Source organism: Mytilus trossulus, chromosome 3 (assembly GCF_036588685.1).
Source record: "Mytilus trossulus isolate FHL-02 chromosome 3, PNRI_Mtr1.1.1.hap1, whole genome shotgun sequence".
In the NCBI taxonomy this organism is placed as follows: Eukaryota; Metazoa; Mollusca; class Bivalvia; order Mytilida; family Mytilidae; genus Mytilus; species Mytilus trossulus.
Window position 1 is genome coordinate 54,946,281 of NC_086375.1, and position 19,565 is coordinate 54,965,845.

General features: G+C 32.4%; 2 protein-coding genes across 4 annotated transcripts; one reads left to right on the forward strand and one right to left on the reverse strand.

The window, feature by feature from the left end:
* Window positions 1–2,733: 2,733 nt before the first annotated feature.
* Window positions 2,734–6,230, reverse strand: LOC134709557 (uncharacterized). 2 transcript variants are annotated; one of them, XM_063569716.1, is made up of 3 exons: window positions 6,099–6,230; window positions 4,773–5,008; window positions 2,734–3,371 (listed from the first exon to the last, which is right to left on the reverse strand). In XM_063569716.1, exons 2-3 carry the CDS (start codon window positions 4,990–4,992, stop codon window positions 2,893–2,895), a joined length of 699 nt encoding a protein of 232 aa, XP_063425786.1. In that variant the 5' UTR covers window positions 4,993–5,008; window positions 6,099–6,230; the 3' UTR covers window positions 2,734–2,892. The 2 variants fall into 2 exon arrangements, with proteins under 2 accessions (XP_063425786.1, XP_063425787.1); XM_063569717.1 differs by lacking the exon at window positions 6,099–6,230 and adding an exon at window positions 5,395–5,544.
* Window positions 6,231–8,758: 2,528 nt separating this feature from the next.
* LOC134709558 (hemagglutinin/amebocyte aggregation factor-like) lies at window positions 8,759–15,247 on the forward strand. Of its 2 annotated transcripts, none has more exons than XM_063569718.1 (5): window positions 8,759–8,788; window positions 9,214–9,445; window positions 11,969–12,100; window positions 14,608–14,728; window positions 15,191–15,247. In XM_063569718.1, exons 2-5 carry the CDS (start codon window positions 9,235–9,237, stop codon window positions 15,228–15,230), a joined length of 504 nt encoding a protein of 167 aa, XP_063425788.1. In that variant the 5' UTR covers window positions 8,759–8,788; window positions 9,214–9,234; the 3' UTR covers window positions 15,231–15,247. The 2 variants fall into 2 exon arrangements, with proteins under 2 accessions (XP_063425788.1, XP_063425789.1); XM_063569719.1 differs by having other exon boundaries at window positions 14,611–14,728.
* Window positions 15,248–19,565: the final 4,318 nt, after the last annotated feature.

Below are 19,565 nucleotides of genomic sequence, written 5' to 3' on the forward strand. Positions count from 1 at the left end.
TTAACTTTAAGTCTTTAAATATTCATAATTAAAGATTAAAAACAACCACACCTTTTAAAATGTATCATAAGCATTTAAAAAGCTGACATGAAATTACACAAAAATTTTCTATTCCGTTTGTGGGAATTTTCTTTTTTTATTTCTTTCCACGAATTGTTTTTCCTTTCTGATAAATCACACGCCATAGTTTGCCTTGTAACAAAGAGAAGAATATCGAAGTAATTCCTGAATTCCTAAGTCAAATTTAAAGTTTATTTCACTTATTAACATTTTCTTTATCTGCCAGGCATTTTAGACCTTTACTTATCGAAATGAAATGATAGCGCAGTGCAAGTGAATGATTGACACTCTTAGTCTTGTTTTTCTAAAAGATTGAATTTGAGTAAGCATTCATATTTCCCCGCGTTTGTTGCAAAAGAAATGTCGAAATTTTCTTCCGCATTCGCTGAAACAAATTTTCGGTATTATTGATTTGTTATTGATAGACTTACTTCAGTATGTATTTCTCATGACAAAACATTATCATATCATTTATCTATGACTGGGTCTTGTTCTTAAAAAATATTTGACTAATATATAACTTATTAATGAAATTAATATATAACAAGCGATAAGGGGTTATTTTGAACTGGATAATATCCGCCTAATTATACGAAATACGTTCGGTTGTCAGTCAAAAACGCAAGTCACATGGGATGTTTACACTTGCATAAAAAAAAATTGTCCCAGTTTTTTGTGGGGACGTGTTGCTTAGTCTCTAGTTTTTTATGTTGTGTCTTGTATACTATTATTTGTCAATTTGTCTTTCTCTTTCTGCGTTGTCAGTTTATTTTTGGTCTAACAGTTTGACTGTCCCTCTGATATCTTTTAACTCTCTTTTGTCGTATGCAGGCGAATCTTCAAGATAATTTACATAATTTAAAATCCTGCAGGAGTCATACATCCAATGGTTTCAGCCATATGATATTCTTCTAAACCTATATAGCTTATCGTCGGCTGTGACCAACTTCATTTATGTATCATTGTTCTTATAAGTGACACAGCAAGTGGGGATCGTGTTTCTTATTATTTAGTTTTCTATGTTGTGTCATGTGTACTATTGTTTGTTTGTCTATTTCATTTTTTAGCCATATCATTGTCAGTTTATTTTCGATTTATGAGTTTTACTGTTGCTCTGGTATCTTTCGTTCCTTTTTTTTTTTTTTTTAATTAGTCCAAAGTCTTCATCGGTAGTTACTAACCTCTAAAGGGGTAATTTCATGACTTTGGTCATTTGGAATTTTGTAGATACTATGTGTTACCTAAATCACATAAAACTTTTGTTTATATTTGTTGGATATATAAAGAGATGACCAGAACTCATGTTTTGTCAGTTTTCATGCCAAAGTTCTAAATGTGTGACATGATAAAATTAAATCAGAAATCAACAGTTTTCTATTTTGTTTAAAAGCAGCACCAGTAATCCACTTCATTTAGAAAAAAAACATATTTATAACATTTGTTCATAACACCAATACTGTATGCTAGTGTTAGAGGTATGAACGGCATTATTCACTCTGTTTAAAAAAAAACGTTTCTCGTTTTGTTTATATAGATTAGACCGTTGGTTTTCTCGTTTGAATGGTTTTACACTAGTAATTTTGGGGCCCTTTATAGCTTGTTGTTCGGTGTGAGCCAAGGCTCCGTGTTGAAGGCCGTACTTTAACCTATAATGGTTTAATTTTTAAATTGTTATTTGGATGGAGAGTTGTCTCATTGGCACTCACACCACATCTTCCTATATCTATATATAAAGTTTATTGTACATCTCGGACTTAATATTTTGACATTACAGTATTATGTAGACTTAAAACAAGACGTTTTGTTTTCGATTTCAACGTTGAACAAGTGTTATTTCAAGTTGAAATGGCTTGTTCAAAACTATGGAAACCATGCCCCTTTCCGCAAGTTCGGTAAATACAACTAAATTTTGGCAATTAGCAAAGACTATAACTCTAACATTACTTTTATAAAATAGCTACTATACTTTGCTATAAAATTCATTTGACATTGATACTGTACACGAAAATCTAGAAAATTCATTTAAGCTAGCTACTCAATTTTCCAGTGTTCACAATTTACGTCTTCTATGGACGGACACCGACGTTGTGTATGTGGTCACATATCGATGTGTAGACACAATAGAATAAGAATAAGACTGTTGTACTTTGAGTGGCCATTCTTATGTCAATTTGATTCGTTTTCATAAAACGCTGTTCATTATTCACAAACAAATGTAATACATAGTCTTCAATATAACTCCATTTTTGTCAATCTTGTTTTCTCGCTTTGTCGTAAACCATAACATTGAAATCTCATCCCTGGAATCCAAACTGGTTAACCTACTGGTCTTAACACATTATAGTAGTCTGCATTTTTTATGTTGCGATTTTTGTATAACATGTATGCTAAGTAAATTGAATAAGTTCTGAATTTCCTTCAACTCTTAAAATCAAAGGAATAATTTCTTCAACCCGTTTTCGTATGAAACTGAATGTGACGAAATACCTTCAGTGGTATTACACCTGCAAGTTTTCAGATTTTCTGATTGTAAGTAGAGTGCGGAACATTTGTATCTGTGTCAATTTTCTCCCACTGTACAATTTTATAAATCCTTTAGAGCTTTGATGAGGTTCTCAATTTCTTTATTGTTTGAAATTCACGTAATCTAAGAAATTTAGATAAATACCAGTCAAATATTTTAATGGAAAATCAGCAAATTAAGAGCAATAGAAAATATAAAACCAATGTCAATCAAATTATTATACACATAATAATATTGCATACATACATTTTAACAAACTAATCAGGTAAAAAAGATATAAAAAATCAATGCTCTTTTCTCAATTTTGTTTAGAAATGTACAACATTTATCATCTGGTCATATCCATCCTGACTTATAACTATGTGTCCACCAGGAGAACTTACTATAATGTTTTGTCCACAGTTCCCATCATGTGTAAAAGTTGTAGCGGTCGTCATCATTGGCTGATAAAACTGGTGGGTGTTATTGAATTGATAACTCCACTGATCTGAAGACTGCCAATCACTTGGTGTAATATGTTGATTATACATAGGAATTTGTGAAAAACCTTGATACTGTGTATTATAATTGTATGGCATATTGGGATACGGCTGCATGTAATAATTGTTGCCAGTGGGTTGTGGTGTATTGTATTGTTCACGGTGAGCTGAAACAGGTACATGATTGTTATTAACATGATTTTGTGCTTGCCTATATGGCCGTGCTGTAGTGGGTCTAGACGGTTCTACAAAATCGCTGCTGAAGTTTATACTTCCTACAGGAGATGTCACTTCTCTCTTATCAATGTCTACAATAGAAATCAAACATAAAACAAATAAAACTTAAATGCAATGATACGATACGATTATTTCACAATAATAACTTACTAAATGAAAACATATTAGTTGGCAGGTGCTTGTTTTATTCTTGAACTTTTATATAAAAGTATAGATGAGGTGTCACTCGTTTAAACAAACACTGATATTAACATTACATTCCTGGATACACACAATAACTGACAGAGGAAGTTCAAAAAGCAGACATACATTATAACTTGGGTTAAATCATGAATCATTCATGTTGTGACAAATTTATGGCATTGTAAAATCTTAATGTTTTAATATTTGGAGAATATATTGTTTTTTTTTATTGCATCTGTTTAATTATACATCAATCTTTAAGAGTCGAGAAATTAACGATATTTCGATATCATAAAAAAAAACGTGTTTAATACCATATAGATAGATGCCTTTTAAATATTATGTTTATCGGGATGCTGTCGCATTGAAATATACACCTCATTCTATTGTATTCAACAATATACAATTATGGCCCATTGAATATCCATAACTGTCAACTCGAGAAGTTTATTTCAATGAGGACACAGCCCGAAGTGAAATAACTTTTAAGGGTTGACAATTTTGGATATTCATCGATTCTAAGGGCCCACAAATGTTTTATTGTACCGAACTAACAGTGGAAGGGTCATTTGAACACTTACTATATACTTAACATTACAAACAGTAAGATCACGTTTGAAAATACATTTGCTTGTGTTCTAGAATTTCTCGAATGTACAACAAAGGTAGAATCTTTTTGTAAAATATTGATGGACCTGAAAAGGACCGTTTGTAAGAGGTATATGTCATTGACTGCTGGCACTCCCATCATGTCCATAGCCTGATTCCCTCATATCTCGATGGGCTGTCAGTTTAACGTGAACGCTGCCATTTTGTTTATTTACGTATGTGTCGTCATTTTCATTGGAGGTAACTCGAGTGCAAATCTAGACTCAAAGAAGGTTAGTCGACGCTGGTGTAAATTTTAAGGGTTATTCGTCCTCCCTTGCACTTAAATGAAAATTAACCTAACTCTTCCATGTCACGTGATAAGTTGTTATCCAATGAATTGGTTGTAATATATGTAAGGTATAATAATAGTAAATATACACTTAATTTGGATTATATCAAGCCTTTAAGGTCGCACACTACACTTTAAATAGATTGTGTGTTGCGCAATCTTGATTTGTCTGCTTTTACTTTTTGAACTTCATTTAGTTAATCTCTTTGTTATTTCCTTTTTTTACTCTGATATTTTATGACCCTTTTCTATTCGGATTGCTTATAATTACTCAAAATTGCCAAATATACCAAAATTGCATTTCTAAACGTGGCTACAGGCAAGACAACAAAAACAAGATGTAGCTCACCTGCGAGTTTAGATGAATCCAGAGGTAAACCGAAAACACCTAGAATTCCTAGTTTGTGGATAGAACGATCATTTGGGCAAGTTAAAGAAGCATTACGTGACACCATTTTTTCTAAACATTGAGAACAGTATGTATGACAGCATGGCAATTTCCTTGGTTCGTGGTTGTCTCTATCAAAATCCTCAAAACAAACGTCACACGTGTGTTCGCTTGCAGACATGTTGGCTGACTTTAACCTAAAAAGAATTAGAGATATATAATGAAAAAAAGGCAAGCCTTACAAATTGACTCAAAAAAGCTGAAGTTCTGATTGTCATCTTACAGTGATATATATAAGAACAAGGTGAAAGCAGTATCAATTGTTAATGATTCTTTAGTCATTTTTCATTCAAACATATGAAAGTTTGGGTCCCATTACACTACTAAGTTCAGAAACCATTAGTCTATGTTTTGCCTGCGCTTTCATGATTACTATCCGTCCTATCTTTACAATGGTACATGTTATAATGTATAATGATTTCAAAATGTGTACCGAAAATGTATTTGATTGTGCGATTTATGAGCTTGACTATTCCTCTGGTGTCTTTCGTCCCTCTTTTATGCGAATAGAACATAAAGATACCCTGCAATACCGAGATGAAAGATATTATAGAGGTAATCAAACACATAAGTCGAAGACAAACTGATAATACCACGCAAAACAACGTGACAAAGCCACGGCAAGTTACAAAAAACGACCAAAAGACAAACAAACAGCAGTATACAAAATACAGAAAACTTTAGACTAAGACATGTTAAAAATTCTATGTACAATTATCTACGCATATCGTTATTTACCAATATACCTTTTGGTTCAAACATTCTATAACAAATGATAGTTGCCAATTTATTTTTGAAAATATGCCATATTTATTGTTATTCATAAATAGGACGAATGTTTTAATTGTTGTGCTAAAAATAAATGTACAAAGATCATGCACACAATCAATATATTGATTTAACATAAACCTTTGTACTTCCTTCTTAGGTACAAATACACTTACAGTAATGTTGCATGAAAAATGAAATATAAGAACTTTTACAATAACAACAAAACGCATTCATTTACGTTTAACCTGTCATTTGTTTCAATTTTTTTTCTTTCATGAAAGATGACAAAACAATTGTCATGATTGTGTATAAAACGAAACTGAAATTTGACAATACAAACATTCGATAATACATAGATCATGTTTGTGGACTTGTCTTTCAGTTTTATATTTTATTGAAATTATGTACTTAACCAAGTGTGTAAAAACATCTATTTCTCATTTTGTGAATGCTTACCTGATTTTGGTGTGAACATCGCCATTTTTAGAAAGATCAAGGTTTAAACATTTGGAAAATATCCAAACACAGACGTATTTGTATTTTATGTCTTTTAAACATAGATATAAAGATACTACTCGTCAATTTAAAATGTATAGAACTCCGAAGACGACGTAGTTACACGAAGGGTATCCGATTTTCGATCGAAAAGGCACTTTTATTGTAAGTTCAGAGAATAATGCTATTCTTACCTAAATTTGATTCACAAGTCAACGTTAACTGATATTTGGGAATCGCATGCATAACAAAATGGAACGTGACCGTGTGAGTCAACATGAAAATAATGTCCAAAAATACACCGAACCAGACGTTTGTACGTAATTGGATTCAGTGAATTTAATAGTTTGTCTGATATAGTATCAAGTACACTATTCTATAAATCCAAATTGGTTTAAATATATTTTGTAAAAGAACCAAGTTATTCCATCTACTAAAACCAGTAATAGCCTGAAATGAACAGTTGTGTACCCAACTGTACTGGTAGTTGCTGTTTCTAGTTTTTAGTTTTATGACTGAACTAAATAACACATTTCATAAAAAAAAGACTAGGGTATTAAAGATATCAGTATTTATAGTTCTCAACTTGTCCTCACATATTGGCATTCAGACTTTAAATTTCTAAAACCCATGGCAAAACTACAAAATGGTTGAAATAGTCTCATTTTGAGATCTTGCTTACGACCAAATATTAACACAAAAGACATGTTAATTATAAAATATATTTACAAGCATGACAATGTGTAAAAAATCTCACTCTGGGTTTACTGTTACCGTCATTTGCATTTTTTCCGCGAAACGTCGTGGTCAATCCGATGACGTCATCGTGTTTTTTTAACGGACAAGCATCAAGAAGTTGTTGACAAAATTTAGTTCAGTAAGTATCAGTTTTTGGTTATCTATTTGTCAAAAATCACTTATTTTTTTACCCCCGCATCGCATGTTCAGACGGGGGAATCCTTTGTAGCATTTGTAGCTTACAATTATCAGCATGTCAGATTTCCTCCAAATGCTTTGGTTTTTGAGTTATAAGCCAAAAACTGCGTTTTACCCCTATGTTCTATTTTTAGCCATGGCGGCCATCTTGGTTGGTTTGGCGGGTAACGCCACACATTTTATAAACTAGATACCCCAATGATGATTGTGGCCAAGTTTTATTTATTTTGGCCCAGTAGTTTCAGTAGACTTAACTCAAATTCATTTTAATAATATGTGTAAAATGTTAACTTACAAAAGATGTTTATAAAGTTATGATGACAGTACATTCAACAAAAGGTCAAATGATGGGTCTTAATATACCTCCTCTTTTAAAATTCCTGGAAGAGTTCTATACATAAAAGCAAGAGAGTAGTATTCCATAAATCGAGTAAGCGTAAACAAATCCGGGTCACTTACAAAAACCGATGGAAACACATCTTTTTTGAGAGGAAAACAACAGAACAACAGAAACACCGCACTGCTACACAAACAAACGCCAAAATACATAGACACGGACTATTTGATAACAACTGTAATTTAATTGACTAGGTACAGAACATATTAAGCATAATACATAATAAAAGCAACTGCTCGACATATGCATTTTAATCACTTTCATCATCAAGTATATATTGAAAGTTTTGAAAGTTATATTTATGTAAGCACCCAAAACACATAGACCAAAGGAGACTAATCGAACCCGTCTACCTAGTTTTAGTAAACTTGCATTGAAAGTAAAATGCCTGGCGCACAGTAATTTACATTACATTACACCCTTTTAGGTAAATTATATACAGATACAGTTAAGTCGGCTTCATATCTTGACTTACATCTAGAAATTGACAATGAGGGTCGGTTGAAGACAAAACTTTACGACAAAAGAGATGATTTCAGTTTTCTAATTATGGACTTTCTATTTCTTAGTAGCAACATTCCAGCAGCACCTGCATACGGGGAATATATCTCCCAATTGATACGATATTCCCGTGCTTGCATTTCCTATCATGATTTTCTTGATAGAGGGTTACTGATCACAAGGAAGCTATTAAACCAAGAGTTCCAAATGGTGAGGTTGAAATCATCCCTTGAAATTTTACGGACGCCATCACGAGTTGGTTGACCGTTATGGAATAACCGTTTCACAAATGATATCGGATATGTTCCTTACGTCGTAACTACAATCCCCTTCCCTTTCATGAATTTGACCTACCTAATTAGACTATTTACAGGATTTGTAATCACATAAGCAACACGGTGGGTGCCGCATGTAGAGCAGGATCTGCTTACCCTTCCGGAGCACCTGAGATCACCCCTAGTTTTTGGTGGGGTTCGTGTTGTTTTTTTTTTATTTTTCTATGTTGTGTCATGTGTACTATTGTTTTTCTGTTTGTCTTTTATTTATTTTTAGCCATGGCGTTTTCAGTTTGTTTTAGATTTATGAGTTTGACTGTCCCTTTGGTATCTTTCGTCCCTCTTTTATATCTCTTTCGAATGATTTTTTTTACCGATAAATATTTTATAATGCTTAAATTATTTTTAAACGATATAATTTGATTTAAAAGTCAATCATCACCAAAGATAAGATATATCAAGCATTGACAAGCTTATCGCTTTCTTGTACATGTATTCCATATTTATCGTATCTTCATTCTTGTATGTGGTCTAGGTCAGAGGTAAGTTAATATGTCTTTGGTTTAAAGACCAATTATGATAACGAATGTTAGAATGTTTCTTGAATTCGTTGTTTATATAATAAAATAGTTGTTGCAACACCTAAATAAAATATATTTCGTTCTGGTTGAGTTATGAATATTTCTTCTATAATTGTTTTTTCGTAAACTGTTGCATTCATTTTGACAATTAGCACTGTGTTGAATTCCAAATTAACTGGTCACTTGCTTTGGCATGGGATTAAATGTATTCAATTAATTTCTATCCCCGTACTAACATTCGAAAAAGGTAGGTTCTAAATTCCAACATTCAATACATAAAATATTAACCTTGAAACATGCAATCGCTTTGACAAATTCCCTATTTCCATTCTCAATTTTGGTATAACCTGTCGATAATTTATGAAGAATACTGTATCATGTTGTAGGTATAAACGTCGGCCATTACAATGTCAACGACCTTTGTCTATTTTCTGACCTTAATAATTGGTATTGTTCATGGATGGATGAATGCTATGGACAAAGAGCTGAATTTCAAATGTCCTGCTGGTTCTGCTGTTTATGAAATTAACAGTAAACATGACAACTTTTTCGAGGATAGGGTATTTGAGATACTCTGTCGACCAACTGGAAAGTCGTCTACCGGATGTCAATGGACTGGTGAGTTTATTGATTTGATGCCTTGTACATAATCAAACGTTTCTTCTTAAAAAGATCATCTGTTTATTTCTTCAATGCATCGTGTATGATTTTTTACGGTTTCTATTAGCCCTAACTTTCCCTTGTGCATTTGAAAACGAATAAAGGCAACAATAGTATACCGATGTTTATGACTGTGATAATGCTTCAAATGCCAAACGACAATTCAAATACACACTGTCGATTAAAAAAAAAAAAAAAAAAAAACTGTTCACGCAAGTAACAGAAACGGACAAATAGAAGTTCACAAAAATTATTGTGCTGGTATTTATAAGGTAATATTGCATTGATAAAACGAAAACACATTTTCAGATTGTAAACAAAGACTGAAAATAAAAACTAGAGGCTCCAAAGAGCCTGTGTCGCTCACCTTGGTCTATGTGAATATTAAACAAAGGACGCATTTGAATTCATGACAAGATTGTGTTTTGGTGATGGTGATGTGTTTGAACATCTTACTTTACTGAACATTCTTGCTGCTAACAATCATTCTATCTATATTGAACTTGGCCTAAGAGTTTCAGTCGAAAATGATAGTTAAAATTTACAAATTTAATGAAAATTGTTAAAAATTTACTATAAAGGGCAATGACTCCTTATGGGGTCAATTGACCATTTAGGTCATGTTGACTTATTTTAAGGTCTTAATTTGCTGTACATTGTTGCTCTTTACAGTTTATCTCTATCTATAATAATATTCAAGATAATAACAAAAAAGGCAAAATTTCCTTAAAATGACTAATTCAGGGGCAGCAATCTAACAGCACTTTGTCCGATCCATCTGAAAATTTCATGGCAGATAGATCTTGACCTGATAAAAAATGTAAGTCCCTGTTAGATTTGCTCTAAATGAATTGTTTTTGAGTTATAAGCCAAAAACTGCATTTTACCCTTATGTTCTATTTTTAGCCATGGCGGCCATCTAGGTTGGTTGGCCGGGTCACGCCAAACAGTTTTTAAACTAGATACCCCAATGATGATTGAGGCCAAGTTTGTTTAAATTTGGCCTGATAGTTTCAGAAAAGAAGATTTTTGTAAAAGATTACCAAGATTTACGAAAAATGGTTAAAAATTGACTATAAAGAGCAATAACTCCTAAAGGGGTCAACTGACCATTTTGGTTATGTTGACTTATTTGTAGATCTTACTTTGCTGAACATTATTGCTGTTTACAGTTGTTTATCTCTATCTATAATAATATTCAAGATAATAACAAAAAACAGCAAAATTTCCCTAAAATTACAAATTCAGGGGCAGCAACCCAACAACGGGTTGTCCTATTCATCTGAAAATTTCAGGGCAGTTAGATCTTGACCTGGTAACATTTTTACCCCATATCAGATTTGCTTTAAATTGTTTGGTTTTTGAGTTATAAGCCAAAAACTGCATTTACCCCTATGTTCTATTTTTAGCCGTGGCGGCCATCTTGGTTGGTTGGCGGGGTCACGCCACACATTTTTCAAACTAGATACCCCAATGATGATTATGGCCAAGTTTGGATTAATTTGGCCCAGCAGTTTCAGAGGAGAAGATTTTTGTAAAAGTTAACGACGACGGACGACGGACGCAGTACGACGGACGACGCCGGACGCCGGACGCCAAGTGATGAGAAAAGCTCACTTGGCCCTTTGGGCCAGGTGAGCTAAAAATGTTATTGTTTTCCTTATAATCACTTTTTTGAACCTGTATAAAACTGTGTATCTAATGTTGGCTCATTTTTATCAAACGTCAAAAATACTTATTTTGAATGATTATCAATGAAATGGGAATCTTTAGATAAATAGCTGCACTACTAGTTTGAGGAAAGTGTTTGTTAGAGAAAAAAATGTCGGCAATAGTAAAAATCCATAATGAAAACAAAATTGCAGATTATCTAATAAACCAGACTGCCAATGTAATTTTGTCAAACCTTTTATATTAAACGATGTTATTTAATCAATTGTATTGCTTAATACTATTACTGATAATTAGATAAATAACAAAACATCTGAATTAAATGTGTGTTAGAACGTTATAAACAGATTCAATGTCGCTGTAATGTGCGTTGGCAAAAGGATTCAGACATATTCAGTTAAAACACTAAAAAACATGAGTACAATTGGCAGATTTTTTCTAGCCTATTAAAAGAGTCATCGACATGCACTGACTACTAGAAGCATTGCTTTAAGTTTATTCATGTAACAGTACATTCTCAACCCTTGGGTTTATTTACATCTGGATGTGGCACGATTCAACTTTCGGTTGATGCAGTTTTTTTGACAATATTATCTAAGTAAATGCAGTTAGTGAAATGTAAAACTTATTTTTGTAACTAGCAATTGACATTTGACTATGTTACCACAGACACAAATCGATTCCAGTTTTTGAGATGTCCTTTCTTTATGTAGAAGATATGCTACTGTATTGCCATACATACTGTTTCTATTTGATAAAGTTCAAATGTATAGATATATATATATACATCATAATTTTATCATTTTGCAGATTATGTCAACTCCTTTGAGCAATCGTTTGAATACCAGTGCCCAAACCAATCGGTTCTGTCTGGAATGGAAAGTGTTCATAACAATACAGCAGAAGACCGAAGATGGAAATTTTACTGTTGTTCTTTCCAAGGTATTTCAATGTGTGACCAAATATGTTTTTCAATGTTTTTAAGTTATAAATAAAAAAAATCTAATAGATTGTTTAATAAGGCCCGAGAACACAGTTATTTCGTAGTGCATTTATTTTAGACAATAAATTCAAATTGAAACAATCGCACTAGCTCTTTCTCCAAAACAAAATTAATAGGGTAGTGTACTTCCAGTGAGACAAATAATATCAAAATTATAGAAACTTCTACCAGCTCTAACTCAAAATATTGACAATTCTGTGTTAAGGGGGTGTAAAATTCAGTTTGACAGCTGCAGACGTAATAAAATTTGACCTTTTTGAACTGGACCAAATCACTACTTAACATAAAGATCCAGCACCCAAATTATTTTGACATGTAATTACATCCCCCTACCTAATATTTCATGCATTTAATATGAAGAAATAAATTGGGAAAGTGTATCAAATAAAACATGCAAGTTATACACTGTTTACACTAGACGAAACTTAAACGAAAACCAAAGGACGATAACTGTGTCCTTGGACCATAAATTATTGGGCAGAATCTGCTTACCTTTCTTGAGCACATGAGATCACCCCAAGTTTTTGGTGGGGTTGGTGTTACTAAGTCTTTAGTTTTCTATGTTGTGTCTTGTGTACTATTATTTGTCTGTTCATCATTTTTCATTTTTAGCCATAGTGTTGTCAGTTTATTTTCGATCTATGAGTTTGACTGTCCAGTTGGTATATTTCGCCCCTCTTTAATTAATAAAGGCAGCAGTAGTATACCGCTGTTCTAAAGTCATAAATCGATTGAGAGAAAACAAATCCGGTTAAGAAACTAATATCGAGGAAAACAATAAACCAACAGAAACACTGAGGTGCAACAAAAAAAAAAGACACTGTAACACACACAGATACGAATTATAAGATAACAACTGACATTTATCCTGACTTGATACAGGACATTTAAAAATTGGTTTGAACCTAGTTTTGTAGTTAGCCAAACCTCGCGGTTTTATGGCAATGTTGAATATAATAATACAATGACAACATTACATGAATGGACTACAATACAAATAAATGCAATAGCATACAGGAAAGAGAAATACTCAAATAAACAATACAATAGTATATTTTGACATGATTATTGTTATCAAAGGTACCATGCTTCTAATTAAATACGCCAGACGCGCGTTTCGTCTACATAAGACTCATCAGTGACGCTTAGATAAAAAATAGTTAGAAAGCAAAACAAGTGCAAAGTTGAGGAGCATTGCAATTTATAATCCTAAATTCCAAAAAGTTGTGCCAAATACGGTTATTTATGCCTGGAACAATAACATCCTTATCATTTAGAATTATTCATACTTTTGCAAACAATGTTTGAAAGGTGTGATCTAATAAAATTTGTTTGATTTTATGTTTCCGTGACCAAAACATAATAGCCCGAATAATGCAACAGAACGTAAGCACGAGGCAGTCTATTAGATAAAGGCAACACCGCTGTTCAAAATGCATAAATCGATAGAGAAAATACAAATCCGCTTTATAAACTAAAACTGAGGGAAACGGATCAAATATAAGAGAATTACGACACAACAGAGACACAACACCTTAATGTAACACACAGAGAAACGAACTATAATGCAACAATGGCCGTTCTCCTGACTTGGTACAGGGCATTTAATGAAAAAATGGTGGGTCGAACCTGGTTTTGTGGCATGCCAAACCTCCCGTTTTAAAAGCAGTGTTAATTATAACATTAAAATTACAACATTACACGACAGGGTTATAATAAATAAATAGATAAATGGGAGAAAATATAGGACACAGAAACAAACGAATAATAGCCATCCAAAGGTAACAGGTTAAAAAATATTTTTATACACCAGACGCGCGCTACGTCCACACAAAACAATGCTTAGATGTGAAAAGCTTGAAAGCCCCAACAACTACCAAGTTAAAGATCGCCGACGACCAAACGTTCCAAAAAATTGTGAGGCAAGGACTGGGACAAAACATCAGTATTATCAAGAATAATACTTAGTTTTGCAAACAATAAATGTTTAAAATGACTATATAATAGATATACATGATTAAACTAAAATCGTGACTAGCTATAGAATAAAAAACGAATAAATTACAAAATCACAACCCTGTTAGCCAAACTCAATGCAACGCCCAAAGTGACGTTACATATGAATTTCTTAAACGTGTTCCGAAAATTAAAAGAATTAGAATGAAATTCAAGATTAGATTTGTATGAATCATCTAACTTATATTAATAACAGTGAAAATTAAACTACTAATTAATATTTAATTGAAGTAGTGATTAGATAATTAATTGTATTAGCTAGCTTTGTGGTTGTTTCTTCTGACCAAATTGAACTAAATATATAGTGTAGATTTCGTTAAATTTCTTGAAATTTACCACAAAGATTAATAGCTTTCTTGTACGATTTCTTGGTTCAATATCTTTCTTGTACCATTCCTCACATACATGTAATTAATATCTGATTTTACAGCAGGTACATTTAGTGAATGTCAAAAGTTACCAAAAACACATTTAGATTATGCGTGGTCATTGTATGCACCAGACAACTTTGTATTCAGGGGAGTATCTAGTAGCCATGACAATAACTACCAGTAAGTCGAAAAGCTTATATCTTTTTAAAAAAATAACAAAAACATATGGGTTAGTGAAACGAATTATCAAACAGTTAAGAAATTAAAAAGTTGCTAGTCACAAAAGAACATTCAAACTTAAAGCAATATTTGTTTTTTGGCTCACATATTACTTGATTTCCGCGTACACATAACTGCTGTCATAAAGACATTGTAAACTACATTTTTCGAAATATTAAATTGATCTTTGGGTACCAAATACATGACGATAATTTAGTCATACAAAATACTTTATGTGCAACTGATGTCGTCTTTAAAGATTGTTCGATTGCTGTTTGCTAAGCATCCTTATCGTCGTCAAAATGGATAAATATCCAAAGCAAACATCGAGCTTGGAAAATATAGGATGGGATGTAATATTTTATTTTACAGAATATTTCCGCAGTATTTTTACTATAATATAAAATATTATTTCTTTTTCAGGGACCGAGATTACACATTCGAAATATGTCGCTTGGGGTAAACAGACAGAACATTAATACAATTGTTTACATTAAAGAATAACGAATTTGTTTGAAACTTTTTTTTTTCAAATCGACAACAAAATTTTAAAACGCATGGTCGTTTAACAAGGAACTATAATATATTTTTTTCTTTGAATAATGTCATATGCGTATTTAAAACGAGAATTCTTTCATAAACGAGTCAAAAGTATCATAATGACCGTAAGGCCTTCCACTTTGTAATGAGAAGGCATATTTTAATCATGAGATTTTTTTTGTCGTTCTCTTTTGCTTTTCGAGAAAAATATAGAATAACATTCACTGAACATTATATTGTTACTACAATTTTTTTGTTACGCAACTTTTCTGAGACTGTTTACTTAAACCCTTAACGGCATAGTACGTCCGTTGTAATAACATATGTATCGTCAAGTTGATTTGGAATAATAGTGTAAAGGTTCTGGGACTTTCAGATTGTTTTATTAAATTATGTGTTGCACGTAAATCCTATGAGAAGTAAAATCACAAACATACTGAACTCGGGGGGAAATCCAATCGGAAAGGTCATAACCACATGGCAAAATCAAATGACAAAACCCAGCAAAAACGAATTGACAAGAACTGTCATATTCCTGAATTGGTAAAGGCATTTTAAAATGTAGAAAATGGTGGATTAATCCTGGTTTTATAGCGCTAGACCTCTCCCTTTGATGACAGTCTAATCAAATTCCGTTATATTTACAATGATGTGTGAACTAAACAGAAATAATTACAAAAATACGGGTACAGTAGTCATCATCGTGTAACAATTTTAAAAGGAACAATTTAACAGAACTAAAAAAAAATCTATTTACAAACACATTCATTGATTGGCGTGTTTGACGTCAGAAAATTTTAAACGTCACATATATTTGTCGTTCAATGTATATACAAAGAATTTTAAAATTTCACATGGACAATGTTAGCATACAGGGTTTATTTGAAGATCTAAAGCATTCATACTTAATAGGATTATATTGCATAACCTGTTTGTTTCTTATTAAATGAGATTTTCATTTAAAAATTCTTGCAAGAGTTATGACACTTTGCATGTGATGATAATGTAATCGGTATAGAAGATGGGGGAAAGATAGAAGAGGAAAATTCAAACTCATACAGGTAGGTAGAAAATGAACTGTTGTATTTAAACTCATAAAAGATAATGTCACTATGGTATGCCTAACTTGTGTTTTGTCTGCATTAAAACTCTAAGGTCTTATAAAATGGGATGGTATTTTATAAGCCTGCGTAAAGGTGAACAATGAACAAACATATTTATACTCATGTCAAACGAATGTGCACACACAAAAAGCAAAACGATACTTGAATAACATCTTAGACATATCATTTTACATTACAAATGTAATAATGTGGTCATTTTTTAGTTTATTTTTTTTAAATTTCCTGTTTACAAAACATTGAATTCTTCGAAAAACTAATGATTTTCTCATCTCAGACATAGAGAACCTTAGCGGTAATTGGCACATTTTTTTGGAATTTTGGATCCTCAATGCTATTCAACTTTGTACTTGTTTGGTTTTATAAATATTTCGATATGAGCGTCACTGATGAGTCTAATATAGACGAGACGCGCGTCTGGCGTACTAAATTATAATCCTGGCACCTTTGATAACTATAAAGATATAGGTTAAGTGTATTTTAGTGCATTTTTTCATTACCTTTTTGTCTAGCCTGACTAGAAGCGAGACTCAGACTTGATGTTAACGGCGTTGGCATTAACAAATGTTAGATTTGTGAACTCCTTCGAAAACCAGTAAACAAATTTATATATAAAGCTTCAATAATTGAAAGCAAACCCATTGTCTTTAAATTTATTTATTGCAATTTAATCTACCAGCAAGAAACAAACAAACAATTTTGAGTTTTGCTTTATTTTTCTCACAGGCGATTAGGCATGGACCCTTTGATAATTTTCTCCATACGTTAAATGTTTTCACTTAAAACATTTCTTAAACATTGGAGGTAAACACAATACCTTTTAAGCGTTCTTGTAATTACAAGAATATTGAAATTGTGCTAGATGATTTTTTTTCATTCTCTATAAATTTACCATGAACGTTTGCCATCATTGAAAAAAGACACGTGTTGATAAAAGGTGGTTGGTGTAAATTATAATTCAGGTTTAATAAAATGAAAAAAAATATGATATTTTTGATATTCAACAAATTTTGTATTCGATGACCATGTTCAGCATGTTCAGTGTTTATTCTAATTTAAACTATATTATAGCTTTAGGAAAACATCATACTGATTGTAAAACTACGTAAGAGTGATACCCTCATTACAAATGTTATCATTGTCATATTTCAAAATACCCCAGGTATACAAAGATGTTTATTTACTTATATCAGGTTCAGTTTTAAAAGTTGTATTCATACAATTTCTACACTTTAATGTGATACATCAGTGTAGCCTGGAGTTATTTTAGTTTTGAAATAAGACATAGTATCTGTATATTAGAAACATTTGACACCTTTTGTTTCATATCATGGTATCTTCGGTTACATTTTTTCTATTCAACTTCTCCATAAATCTAAAATGGCATTGAGCGTCGGTAATTGTACAGTGTCTTTAAGATGTGGATATATTATAAAAAATTGAAATCCAACCTTGTGTATAAAAATAATTATAAAGGATATTTGATGATAGTGTTCCTTAAAAGTACATGGACTAGAGTGATTAAGTGAATAGATTAGGCCGATTCATCTGTAAATTTTACACACATATTCTTAATGAAAACATGCATCCTGCAATGTTTTCTGCCTTAAATTTGTACTAGACTGAACATTCAGTTGGATTTTCCACAAGCAATTAAGAAATGCTTCTAAAACTGGTCCAAATTACGGTTACACACAATTTTCCATTGACATTCTGGCAAATGCAGATACCAAGGTCAAACATGTTGAAACTAACCTCATGACATGAAACATTTTCCCGGCCGCAGTCGATTGAAAATTCACTGTTGTTTTGGATTTCAAAATGTATATAGAAAACAAGATGATGTGGTATGATTGCAAATAATTGCATATCTCCACAAAAGACCAAACTGTTAAAGAAAAATAACAACTATAGGTCACTGTACGGTCTGCAACAATCAGCAAATCCCATATTGCATAGACAGCTATAAAAGGTCCCGAAATGACAATGCAAAACAATTCAAACTAGACAACTAACGGCCTAATCTATGTACAAACTAGAGGCTCTAAAGAGCCTGTGTCGCTCACCTTGGTCTATGTGAATATTAAACAAAGGACGCAGATGGATTCATGACAGAATTGTGTTTTGGTGATGGTGATGTGTTTATACATCTTACTTTACTGAACATTCTTGCTGCTTACAATTATCTCTATCTATAATGAACTTGGCCCAGTAGTTTCAGAGGAGAAGATTTTTGTAAAAGATTACTAAGATTAAAAAATGGTTAAAAATTGACTATAAAGGACAATAACTCCTAAAGGGGTCAACTGACCATTTTGGTCATGTTGACTTATTTGTAGATCTAACTTTGCCGACATTTATTGCTTTTTACAGTTTATCTCTATCTATAATACTATTCAAGATAATAACCAAAAACAGCAAAATTTCCTTAAAATTACCAATTCAGGGGCAGCCTCCCAACAACGGGTTGTCCGATTCATCTGATAATTTCAGGGCAGATAGATCTTGACCTGATAAACAATTTTACTTCATGTCAGATTTACTTTAAATGCTTTGGTTTTTGAGTTATAAGCCAAAAACTAATTTTACCCTGATGTTCTATTTTTAGCCGTGGCGGCCATCTTGGTTGGTTGGCCGGGTCACTCGACACATTTTTTGAACTAGATACCCCAATGATGATTGTGGCTAAGTTTGGTTTAATTTGGCCAAGTAGTTTCAGAGGAGAAGATTTTTGTAAAAGATTACTTAGATTTACGAAAAATGGTTAAAAATTGACTATAAAGGGCAATAATTCCTAAAGGGGTCAACTGACCATTTCAGTTATTGTAACTTATTTGTAAATCTTATATTGCTGAACATTATTGATGTTTACAGTTTATCTCTATCTATAATAATATCCAAGATAATAACCAAAACAGCAAAAATTCCGTAAAAATACCAACTCAGGGGCAGCAACCCAACAACGGGTTGTATGATTCATCTGATAATTTCAGGGCAGATAGATCTTGACCTGATAAACAATTTAACTCCCGTAAGATTTATTTTAAATGCTTTGGTTTTTGAGTTATGAGCCAAAAACTGCATTTTACTCCTATGTTCTATTTTTAGCCATGGCGGCCATCTTGGTTGGTTGGCCG

What these genes read in the sequence shown, in the direction of transcription:
- LOC134709557 (XM_063569716.1), bottom strand. Translation starts at nt 4,992, where the DNA reads ATGTCTGCAAGCGAACACACGTGTGACGTTTGTTTTGAGGATTTTGAT. An exon ending in GGATTCATCTAAACTCGCAG is followed by an intron (nt 3,372 to 4,772) that starts GTGAGCTACATC and finishes TTTCTATTGTAG; the next exon opens with ACATTGATAAGAGAGAAGTG.
- LOC134709558 (XM_063569718.1), top strand. Translation starts at nt 9,235, where the DNA reads ATGTCAACGACCTTTGTCTATTTTCTGACCTTAATAATTGGTATTGTT. An exon ending in TTACTGTTGTTCTTTCCAAG is followed by an intron (nt 12,101 to 14,607) that starts GTATTTCAATGT and finishes CTGATTTTACAG; the next exon opens with CAGGTACATTTAGTGAATGT. An exon ending in AGCCATGACAATAACTACCA is followed by an intron (nt 14,729 to 15,190) that starts GTAAGTCGAAAA and finishes TTTCTTTTTCAG; the next exon opens with GGACCGAGATTACACATTCG.